The 12,946-nt window shown below is 34.8% G+C and overlaps 1 protein-coding gene across 1 annotated transcript; it reads left to right on the forward strand.

The window, feature by feature from the left end:
• The first annotated feature begins 9,948 nt into the window (after nt 1-9,948).
• LOC145073616 (WAT1-related protein At1g09380-like) lies at nt 9,949-12,058 on the forward strand. The gene is made up of 7 exons (XM_079020151.1): nt 9,949-10,164; nt 10,445-10,507; nt 10,614-10,730; nt 10,881-11,133; nt 11,210-11,368; nt 11,462-11,613; nt 11,706-12,058. The coding sequence occupies exons 1-7, from the start codon at nt 9,989-9,991 to the stop codon at nt 11,830-11,832; spliced, it is 1,047 nt and encodes a 348-aa protein (XP_078876277.1). The 5' UTR covers nt 9,949-9,988; the 3' UTR covers nt 11,833-12,058.
• Nucleotides 12,059-12,946: the final 888 nt, after the last annotated feature.

Here is a 12,946-nt window from a genome sequence, read left to right on the forward strand (position 1 = left end):
TACATCGATGTAGTCGAAGTAAATGACCTAGTGAACATCCGAAGATTGTTCAATTAACCAGTAGGTTCCAGGAATGGTTAGTCCCGTAACTGTCTCCTAATATATGTAATAACAACCCAATGAATATCCTAAGATTGTCCAATTAACCTCTGTGGCGAACAGTAGGTTCCAGGAATGGTTAGTCCTGTAACTGACTCTACCTTGCTATAAGCGAAATAGATAACCTAATGAACATCCGAAGATTGTTCAATTAACCTTTGTGGCGAACAGTAGGTTCCAGGAATGGTTAGTCCCGTAACGAAATAGATAACCTAATGAACATCCGAAGATTGTCCAATTAACCTTGTAGCGAACAATAGGTTCCAGGAATGGTTAGTCCCGTAACTGACTCCCGTTGAACTGGGATGGGCAGGACGATTTACTGAAGGTACTAATAATTCATCCTAACGAACCGAAGTTCAGATATCCATGTAAGTAAACACAGGTCGATGTCTCTACGTAAAAGTATTCATGTAATGTGTTCATGTAAGCGTGGTCATGTATCATGTAAGCATATGTAAAGGTACTCATGTATCAGGTAATGTACTAATAAAGACTCATGAATGAACTGACTCTTGTGTGACTCCTTGTAATAGAAGTAATGTTTGATATCTTCCCATTATCCCTATGATAATCTACTGTAATATAACTAGTTGACCATGTAAGTTCACACACTCTTACTACTCAAGGGTGTGAGAAACTAAATGACAGATGCAAACTATAACATCAATACATATATAAGAATATAAGTGATATGCATAGTTTAGTTCAAGAATGTAAAATGGTTTTGTAAGACATCTTATGGGTTTTGAACAATAAATAACAATGACTTGATGTCATTTGAATAAACATTTCAAAAGTAAAACATTTGGTAACAATGTGCTTTTAGGATGTAAGACCATTTCATACATCACATTTCGTAGCATGTGAAATCTATTAAATGACAAACACAGTTATAAGATACATATCAATGATTTAATAACATGCTTGTTTCTACTTGTATCCCCCCCCCCCATTAAAGCATTTAAAATCATTTAAAATATTGATTAGGGGTATGAACTCACTTGATTGAAGTGGTTGATTTGAAATAGTCTAGAGAAGAATCGAGCAGAACTTCGACAGGAAGAGTTGAAAGCGCGGTAAAATCTCGGGATTCTCGGGAATCTCGGGAATCTCGAGAACACAAAACCTTCCTTCGGGACTTGAAGGTGAAAACCGGGTCTTTGGGAGGGTCTCGGGGGCTTAAACGCAGAGTTTCGGCGCGAGAAAGAAGGGAACTGAGCAATGGAACTCGGAGCCCTTGAAATCTATTTATAGGGGCATTTTTGGGGTGTGCCACGTCGTGGCAAGTGATGGCCATGTCGTGGGGAGTCAAACCTATCATCTTCCATTGATTGGACGCCCTCAGTCACTTGTCGGGTCGCGGCAAGCTTGTGCCATGTCGAGGGGGCCTGACAGCCTCGGATTTTGGACCCCGAACTTGTAAAATCCGTAACTTTCGCATACGAGCTCCGTTTTCGACGTTCTTTATATGCACGCGTAGCTAAAAACATGATCTACAACTCTCGTTTAGACTTCATCGGCAAATTCTGACTTTATTTTTAATTATTTATTTTTAACGGGTCGGGACACGAAAAGTCCGTTAAAATTCCATAGCTTCTTCATCCGATGTCCGTTTTCGTCAGACTTTTCGCCGTTGCGCTACTAATGTTGAGACCTTAGGTTCTCATTTAGGTTGTTTTGGTCAAAAGTATCTCGAGCTCTATTTCGAGTTTTTAGCTGTCTACTGCTATACCCGAATCTTGGAAAAATCATAACTTTCTCATACGAAGTCAGATTTGGACGTTCTTTTTATGTACGCTCACGGTTTGAGGTTATCTATAACTTTCATTTAGATACTTAAGGCTATAAATTATTCTATTGAAACTTCGCGTTTTTCGTTTAATCGGTGTTGCCGGTTTTGCCGAGAATCTTCGGTTGATCATAACTTCTTTGTTATAACTCGGATTTTAGGGTTCTTTATATGTACGAAAACCTTGATACGATTCCTACTACTTTATTTAACCCAAATAAGATTTTAGGAAATTTATATTTTGACCTAAATTTGATTGGTTTTACATTACATTGTCTCGAAATATCGGGTTGTCACATATATGGTGCAGTCAGGAAACCTTAGATAAACCCAATCCAAGATTATCTTAAACTGGGTAATTATCCACCTTCTTGTTTACCCACCAGGGATTATTCTAGAATCCCTTAGGCTCTAAGAAATCGTCCAAGCCTTATGGAGGATTCTAGATTGCCTCCTGCTCAACTATTAAGCAATTGCATTTCAGTCCCTGCACTTTTAGTTAATTCTTTAAATCCCAAAATTTATTCTAGTTAATTTTTGATTAAATATTACTATTTCTAATTAATTTATTATTCTCATAATATATTTACAAATCATTTGTTTCAATTTATTAATCAAATAATAAATCAATCTCTTTCTACAAAAGTCATCATGTCTAGTTGCTAGTTTTGAGGGGCAACCCAAAAGGATTGTGCTCCTATCAATTCAAGTATACACCAATTATAATTATGAGCTTAGACACCTAATCCAACAATCAGAGGCATCGGCCGGAAACCTTCTGCTATCCAGCCGATTTCACTTTCATCGCAACCAACACCACAAGTATCACAACCACCACAGGTAAAACAAGATTATTTACTTTTAATAAATGCATGTTGATTTGGTAATTTTTTTTGTGGTGATTATTTTCTAAAAGATTTGGTAATTGGTTTTTTTGTCCCAAGTGCAAGAAATAGCAATGTACTTTGGTTTTTTGTCTTAGTTTAAAAATAGCGATGTACTTTGGCATCAATAAATGCATGTTGATTTGGTAATTGTGTTTTTGTCCTAAGTACAAGAAATAACAATGTACTTTTGGTAATTCTTGTATTTTAAGTGCAAGAAATAGCAATGTACTTTGGTATTTCTTGTATTTAAGGTTCTTTAACACAAATAGAATAAATTATATAATTTCAAAGTCTCATGTATCTATATAATGATCAATAAATGCATGTTTATTGGGTAATTATATTTGTAATTGCGTTTATATTTTAAAAACAAGAAATAGTAATATACTTTGGTTTTTTGTCCCTAGTTTAAAAATATAAATGTACTTTGGCTTCATTAAATGCATGCTGATTTGATAGTTTTGGTTTGTAGTGATTATTTGCTAAAAGCTTTGGTAATCGGGTTTTTGTCCCAAGTGCAAGAAATAGCAATGTACTTTAGTTTTTTGTCGTAGTTTTAAAATAGTAATGTACTTTGGCATCGATAAATGCATGTTGATTTGGTAAGTGTGTTTTTGTCCCAAGTGTAAGAAATAGCAATGTACTTTTGATATTTCTTGTATTTAAGTGCAAGAAATAGCAATGTACTTTGGTAGTTTTTGTTCATGTTTGATAATTAAACGTATAAGTTTATATATGTTGTTATTTATTATGTAGTTGGAAAATATTCAGGCAATGCTCAACGATCTGGCATGTAGAGAGGAGCTATATGCATTTTTTCAATCGGGAAAAGATCAAGGAGGAAACGATGGGTACGGAGATGATGGTTCATCGGATAATTAATTTGTGTTTTGTATGTTAAACTTGTCATGACACTTTACAACTTATTAGAATTATAGAACTTTGACTGTTTTTTGGGTATGAAATTAATTATAAAATTATTTGGTATCTAATCGGATGTTATTATGTAATTTTTTTTATTTATTTAATGTCGTTATGTATCGGTTTTTTTGCACCCAAAATCATTGATTTAAACAAAATTAAAAAAAGAAAAATGTTATTACCGGTGACTCAGGGTATTACCAGCGGCAAGAGCATTAGCGGCGACAAATATTTTTACCGGAGACATTTTGAGCAATAGCGACAAAATAATAATGACGACTATTTATCGGTGACTATTATCTTTACCGGCGACTTTTCTAGGCTTTAGCGGCAAGTTTTGTCGCTGCTAATTCTCTTTTTCCTTGTAGTGGATCGTGAGCTTCATGCATATAACACTTTGATGCTTTATATTTTGTGATTTGTTTTCTTCATGATGCATTTAGATTCATCGAAAACGATATTTTGTTTTGATTGAAATGTGATCTAGTTGCAACACCGAATAAACTAAAATTTGGATTTTATAATATTAGTTATGAGACTTTTAAGTTAAATATAAGTCGTATATATAAATATATAGTATTTAATAATCTGTATTTTTTTTCTTCTATACGAGGGCATTTTAACCCTTACGTTGATGGACATTCAAAACATATACTTCACGACTCTAGCATGTGGTATATATGTTTTGTTTTTAAATCAATATTTATTGTTTAAAAGCATCTCATGTTCAATCGTTTGATAGATTTTTAATACACTTTACCATCTTTATCATTAATCAATAATCATCACCTAGTTATATGAAATATATTTTATTTTTATAGGTTTCATTATGTAACACTCTATACATCGAATTAATAATCAAAAGTTAACTATGTATACATCAAATATACACAAATTAAGAAAAAAAGTGGGTACCTGCTATTCTTGGGATATGAAGTCTTGTCCAACATGGAGCACTTAGATCACAATGGAGCACTTGGGGTTCATGGAACATCTGACAAAGTAATGGATCATCTGAGAAAGGAATGACTCGTCTAACAAAGGAACAAATCAAGTGCCAAAGGAACGGATCATGCAGAAGAGGGTTTGGAGCACCTGGAAGAGGTTTGGAGCACTTGGGAGTGATATGAAGGGGACCTTTTTGCGCCATATGTTAAAGGGATGGGCCAAGAAAGATGTTATTGTGCCATGACATTGCTTCTTGTTCCGTAATGCTCCCTTTTGCGCCATGAAGGGTTCCTCTTGCACCATGAGGATCCATTCCTTTGTCACATACTCCATGAACCCCTAAAGGTCTTCGGTTGTGTCTCGTATGTAAAAGTCAAAGACTCTGAGAGAGACAAGCTAGAGGCAAACTCAAGGAAGCGCACCTTTATAGGCTATGGGTTGGACGACATGGGATATTGCTTCTGGAATAACCAACACAAAAGGGTTATCAGAAGTCAGGATATGGTGTTCAATGAGAATGTGCTATACAAGGATCAACTTGCTAAGGGCTCAAGCAGTAACAAACAACCAAAGAATGAAGAACAAGTTGAGTTAGAAGAAACTTCAAAAGATGACATTATAAAAACTGTCAGTACTCTAGATATAAGTGAAAGTTCAGGAAGCAGTGAGAGCTTTGATGAAATTGAAGACAATGGGAGCATGGATGATAGTAGTTTGGAGAAATGAATGCGTAGAAACTGAAACTCTTACCATCAGTAGATCCACTAGAGTACGAAGTCCTCCAGTCAGGTATTCTCCTTCAACAAACTTCTTCTTGCTGACAGAGAATGACGAACCTGAGTCTTATACAGAAGCCTTGAGGATGAAAGAATCCATATAGTGGAAGAAGGCTATGGAAGAAGAATTGAGCTCACTTGACAAGAAGCACACTTGGTCCTTGGTCAAGCTCCATGTAGGGAAGAAAGCACCTCAAAACAAGTGGGTGTTTCGGGTAAAAGATGAGATTGATGGCACCAAGAGATACAAGGAAAGGTTGGTAGTCAAAGGGTTCTAACAGAAGATAGAGGTTGATTATAATGAGAACTTTTCTCCAATTGTGAGAAAAACTACAATCAGAATGGTTTTGGGAATTGTGGCCTCTGAAGATCTCCATCTAGAGCAACTAGATGTGAATTGAAAACAGATTTTCTCCATGGTGACCTTGAAGAAGACATCTACATGGCATAACCAGAATGTTTTCCCACAGTTTTCAAGGAAGATATGGTGTGCAAACTAAAGAAAATTATGTATGGTTTGAAGCAGACTACAAGGCAGTGGTAATTGAAGTTTGAAAGCTTCATTTAGAGGAATGGGTACAACAGATGTGAGATGGATCATTGTTGCTATTTGAAGAAATTTAAGTCCTCTTATATAATCCTATTGTTATATGTTGATAACATGTTGATTGTTGGATCCGACATGTAGGAGATCAACAAGCTAAAGAAGCAGTTGTCCAGTGAGTTCGAGATAAAGGAATTAGGGGCTGCTAAACAAATATTGGGCATGAGCATAGCCAAGGACAGAGTTACTAATACACTAAAACTTTCGCAAACCATGTACATTAAGAAAGTTTTAGAAAAGCTCAGCATGATAGATGTGAAAGACAGAAGTACACCATTGGGGAGTCAGTTTAGACTTACCAAGAAGCAATCCCCAAAAATGGAAGAAGAGAAAGAATACATGGCTAAAGTTCCCTATGCATCTACAGTTGGTAGTTTAATGTATGTAATAGTATGCGCCAGACCATACATTGTTGATGTAGTGGGAGTTATGAGTTGATTCATGTCAAATCCAGGAAGACAAAATTGGGAAGGAATGAAATGGTTGCTACGCTACTTAAAAGGAACAGCTGAGTGTTCCTTGTGTTTCAGAAGAAAATGAGTGGTTTTAAAAGGGTTTGATGATGCAGAGTTAGGTGGATGTGTAGATTCAGACAAGATCACAATGGGTTATGTGTTCATAGTTGGAGGTGCAACAATCAGCTGGATGTTAAGGTAACAAAAGAGTGTTGCTCGTTTGACCACAGAAGTAGAATACATGGCACTTGCAGAATCTGCCAAAGAGCTCATATGGTTGAAGAGTTTCTTTTCAGAACTTGGACTGCAATAGGAGGATTGTGTATTGCATTGTGACAACCAAAGTGCAGTTCACTTAGCAAAAACTCTAGTCTTTCACAACAGAACGAAACATATTCAGATGAGGTACCATTTCATTCGAGAGTTAATCAATGAAGAAACTCTAAACTTGAGGAAAATACTTGAAACGAAGAATCCAACCGATATGTTCACCAAGGTGGTTACCACTAAGAAGTTGAAGCTTTGCATGACTTCAACTGGCCTTATAGAAGTTTAAAGAAAAGGGCTTGGCAGAGAGAGAGAGAGAGAGAGAGAGAGAGACTACTTTGAGGAATAGTGAAATTTGAATGGCAGATGAAGTTGTTCAATCCTTCAAGTGGGAGATTATTGGGGTATGAAGTCTTATCCAACATGGATCATTTAGATCACAATGGAGCACTTGGGTTCATGGAGCATGTGCCAAAGGAACATATCATATGAGAAAGGAATGGATCGTCTGACAAGGAACAAATCAAGTGCCAAAGGGACGAATCATGCATAAGGGGGTTTGGAGCACCTAGAATATGTTTAGAGCACTTGGGAGTGATATGAAGCAACAAGGGGACCTTGTTGTGCCATATGTTAAAGGGATGGGCCAAGAAGGATGCCCTTGCGCCATAATGCTCCATTTTGCGCCATGAGGGGTCCTCTTGCGCCATGAGGATCCCTTTTGCGCCATGGGATACTCCTCTTGCTCCATAAGGTATGCTCTTGGGCCATGCATGGTCTTGTTGCTCCATGCATGTTCCTGTTGCGCCATGATGGTGTTGTTGCTCCAATCTATATGTTTTAGTGCCACACTTGAAGCCACTTGCGTCATCTATATTCTTGTTGTGCCATGATGACGCAAGATGGACCATCTTAGTCCTTGATGAGCCAAGTATGCTATAAAGTCCTCTATGGTGCTCAAGATCGTTCAAGGATGCTCAAAAGTTGGTATTGCTAAAGGATTACACCATGTCATGCCACCATGATGGATGTTGGACCATTAGTGCTCATGATACACCACATGTGGATCATGATGTTCCACTATGGTCAAGGTGGTCCATCATGTGTGTTATTTATGCTCATGGGTTGTATGACATGGAAGAATGTTCCAAAAGATGTTACATGGCGGAATATTATTAGTTGTCACCTTTCATCGGCCTATGGGCCAATGGGATTGGCCCATTAGGGTTTTAGGTGTGAACCCTCAAGTATAAATAGACTCATATCCCCATCATTGTAAATTGCTACATTTCTGTGAGAACTCAAAGTGAGATACAATTTTGAGTGCTTGTAATAGTTCCAAAAAGTTAATAAAATCATCTCTCTCTCGTTCGCCCGTGGATGTAGGTCACCTTGACCGAACCACGCTAAATATGGTGTTCTCTTGACTTATGTTTTTCAGAATTTTTGTGAGTTCACTGAAGTTTATTTTTTGATATTTGTCTGAAGTATTTAACTTGTTTTGTTGACACCCAACAACTATGTCACAAAATAAATGATAATGTCACTAAATTTTGACTGATATAGTTTAATAAAATCAAGGCTTAAATGATTGTTTATGTTAAGACCATTCACATTTGTTCCATTTTATGTAACTTAGGTGAAATATACATCTTTTATTCTATGAGCAAAAAATGTATCATTATAAACCGGGATGTACTAGTTAAATATTTAATTGTGAAACAATTTTTCAATAAGAACCATTTTCATCAACATATGCATTTGATACAAAATATATAATTTTAACCGTATAAATAAGTTACATATAATCTTAACCATATGCTTTTGATACAAAATCTATAATTTTAATCGTATAAATAAGTTACATACAAAACAGGGATGTACTATTTAAGTATTTAATTCTGAAATTATGTCTCAATAAGAACGATTTTACCAACAAAAAGGTTTAGCGGCGCAGGTTGTTGCCCGTTTTCCATCTCACTCTTTATACGGTGATAATTAAATTAATGAATTACATTGGTTTAATGGAAAAAAAAAATTACCAACATATGCATTTGATACAAAAAATATAATTTTAACCGTATAAATAAGTTACATATAAATTTTTTGGCAAACAATAATTTATTTTGCATAAACTTGAAAGAAAATATGAAACATCATTACATAACAATCAAGACAGCTATGTTTTTCTTTTCAAGTTAGGATGCGATGCATCCTTTGAACCATGAAATCCGTTTCTTTGAACCATAAAAGTCATGTGTACTTCGTCTATATTAAAAATTGCAATCATTTAATAGATAAGTAAACCGAAGTATTTGATGATGATTGAATACCTAAATTACTTTCTAATAAGACAAATACAGAAACTTGTGGAACACAATTGCTTCATTCAAGGTTATAAATGAGTAAATATGGTGTATATTTAAAGGTTAATAATAAATAAATGAGTTAATGGGTTATTATTCTATTTTAGGTGAACATTTCCCTCAACTATGACAATGAAAAGTATTTCGTATTTTTATGGCATGGCTATAATTAAGTAATATTTTAACGTCCAAATCAAAATATCAAAATAATATGAATAAATGAAGACGTGGTGTAGTAATAAAAAACTTAAGGAAAATAGCTAGGTTGCAATTTTCTTGCATTTGATCCTATAACACCTGATGAGAATAAAGTTGTTAAAAAATAAACAACTAAGAATAGAAATTAAAGACGTCACGTAAATTATCTGAAATGAAGTCCAAAACACATAGTAGAATATTTGTTAACAGGATACAGCAGGTGATCTCAGAGATTGTTGATAACTTTCTCCCCCTCAAAAAAGTGTCTTTACAAAATTGTGAAGGTACTGATGATATCACCCACGCTATTTTTCGTGCTAGCATGCGTTTTTTGTTGCTACAAGTTTTGTCTAAACTGCAAAAAGACATAAATATGGCTTTCAAGCATCATTGAGCACTAGATTACATCATTACACACATTCCGTATCAAGGCTACCACAAAATGTGAGCCTTTTCCCAAATATGCCTTAAAATGCATGCATTTTATTTTCTACAAGTAATCACTCAACCACATTCTTTTATATATATATATATATATATATATATATATATATATATATATATATATATATATATATATATATATATATATATATATATATATCATCTCTTAAACATACAATTGTGTGCCTCCCTCGGTTCGTTAATACATATTATAAGTCACCAAAAAGAAGAATGGTGCAGGAGCTACTACCCTCGTTAATCATGGTACTTGTGCAGTTTGAATTTGCAGGTATGAACATCCTCTCAAAGCTTGCATTGGATTCTGGCATGAATCCTTACATCCATGTTGCCTACCGTCAGATGTTTGCTTCAGTCACCCTTGGCCCTTTGGCATATTTCGTCGAAAGGTACACATATATATACCGTTTATTTACTTGTAAATTCTTGAATCCTAGTCTCTTATTTTATACAAATGTAGAAGAATAAATTTTTATATGTATATGCTTGACCGGATCCAACAACCAACCAAAGTGATCCACGAATAAAAGAAAGCTAGCAGACAAAAGATTATAATTGAAATTTGTTAAATTCGGAAGAAGGTGTCGGATAATGAGTTATAAACAAAAATGTTCTATTTCAAGATGCTCCAAAAATGTTAAACAATTTTCTTTTATGTTATATACGCAGAGGGAAAAGGCCTCGAATGACTTGGTCGATTTTTATCCAAATTTTCTTCTGTTCGATTTTTGGGTGAGTTGATCATCACTCCGTATAATTATTTCCATCTTTATGTATTCTTTTTCATGTTTCAGAAATGCTCAACTTTTTAGTTTTTTGGGACGGAAATCTTTATCAGGTTGACAGCAAACCAAATCACATACTTTGTTGGTTTAAAGAACTCGACGCCAACCATTGCATGTGCATTATCAAATCTCCTTCCAGCACTCACTTTTGTCCTTGCCGTCATCTTCAAGTAATATACACAAGGCTTGCTATGTATCTTTTCAAAACTGTTGTAAATCTATATATATATATATATATATATATATATATATATATATATATATATATATATATTTCTAAAAGATTGAATATATGGCTTTTTTTTTAAAAAAATTTATAGGCAAGAAAATGCAAAGTTAAAGACATTGGCTGGACAAGCAAAGTTGATGGGAACATTAATCGGGGTGGGGGGTGCCATGCTCTTGTCTATGTACCATGGACCTGTTGTACCAATTGGTGAATCAGGCATTGACGTAAACATTATGAAGAATACGATCGCCAAAGATCCGCATGGAGATACTCAAGGGAATCTCATTGGTCCAATTTTAATCATCATCAGTGCTTTCACTTGGGCAATTTGGTTCATTATCCAAGTAAGCCCCTTAAAAAACCTTCATTTAAACTTTATTGGATTGATAGCAAAACTAAGTCTAATTACCACAAATTCAGGCAAAAATGGGCAACATTTATCCAGCACCCTATTCGAGCTCAGCATTGATGATGGCAATGGCCACATTTGAATGCTCAGCATTTGGTCTGATCATGGAGCCGCACTTGCATGAATGGTCTCTGGTTCCAGCCATCAGGGCCATCTCATGTATTTACTCGGTATGCCAATACCATATTTTAATTTATAATATTAACACCTACCTATTGTAGTTTAACATTTATTTAATTAATTAATTATCATTGGATTTGTAGGGAGTTGTATGTTCCGGAATAGGCGTTTGCATGATGTCATGGTGCATCGATAAAAAAGGCCCCCTCTTTGTTTCTGTGTTTAGCCCCTTATTGTTGGTTATCGTTGCAGCACTCAGCTGGGCACTTCTACGTGAGAAGTTATACCTTGGAACGTAAGTGATACCTAACAATAACATAAATTTTATTGTTGTAATTAGTGTATAAATTAAAAAGTTTAATCTCGTAAATCGTTTTACAATCACAGACTGCTAGGGTCACTCCTGATCGTGTTGGGATTGTATTGTGTGTTGTGGGGAAAGACCAAGGAAATGGAATTTGTGCAAAAGGAAGAAGAGTCACAAGACACAAAGGAGGATATGGAAATGCAGTGATCATATATTAAACTTTGAAATAAAAATATATTAAAATGAAAATTGGTTTTAATATCTAGTTTTTGAGTTCTATCATAGGCCTATTTGTCGTATCCATTCACAATTATTAAATAGAATTACTTAGAGGAAGCTTTGGTATTTGATAAAATTTGTGGACTCCTAATGTTTTCTAATTAATTTCCATTCTTGTAGTTTAATATTAGCTAGTGAAAAATCAAAAGCACCATGTTCACTGATTTGCCTATGTTAAACGTTTCATCCTATTGTTAAAACACCTGAATAAAATAATACGTGTAAAAATACAGAAAACTATCATATTCTAACTAAACCAAATCGATTAACATTTTTGTAACATATTGTATCGGGACATTTCTGAATTCAGGGTTTGTGGACCGTAATTCGATCAAGTAAAGGCTTTGAGCTTTGAGAAAAGTAAAATTTAGACCTTATTGAAGACTGATAATATTGGTTGTGAGGTCTAAGCCCTTGATTTGTGTGCTAGAATGAAAGGGTAAAATGAGAAAAGTTATATGTCGAACTTCTTGCATGGATATAAAGAACGTTGAAAACGGAGTTGAAATGAAGAAGTTATGACTATTTTGAATTTGAACTAGAAGTTATGGGTTTTGCCCTTCGCAAGGCATAGGAAGGCTACGAAGGGAGTAGATGTTGAATGAAGAACTCGAGTTGAATGATGTCACACCCCCATTCGAGGCGACAGAACATGTCGAGTTGTGCAACTAAGTTCATGGATCACATTTAACTTAATATAGAGCACAAGTACAACAATAAACAAAACAAAATTTGTATTCCATTTTGATGTTTGAATACATGGTTCTTACAAATAATAGTATAGTACATGAATTTACTTAAACTGGTAAGCATATATAACAAAATAAAACTAGATAACGAGGACACCTGAAATCCATAACTAACCTTCTGTCTGAAATCTTGATTACCGATTCCCTAAGAATACATGTAGTTATGAGGATCAACACAAGGTTGTTGAAAGTTATAGGTTTTCTGCTATCAGCAGTAATGATACTTTTAAAACACTTAAAAGTGTTTTCTTTGTAAGCAAATTCATACTTGAATATGAGTTTGTAAAGAATTT

The sequence above is a fragment of the Lactuca serriola genome, chromosome 9, assembly GCF_051521515.1.
Source record: "Lactuca serriola cultivar US96UC23 chromosome 9, Lser_US96UC23_V15, whole genome shotgun sequence".
In the NCBI taxonomy this organism is placed as follows: domain Eukaryota; kingdom Viridiplantae; phylum Streptophyta; class Magnoliopsida; order Asterales; family Asteraceae; genus Lactuca; species Lactuca serriola.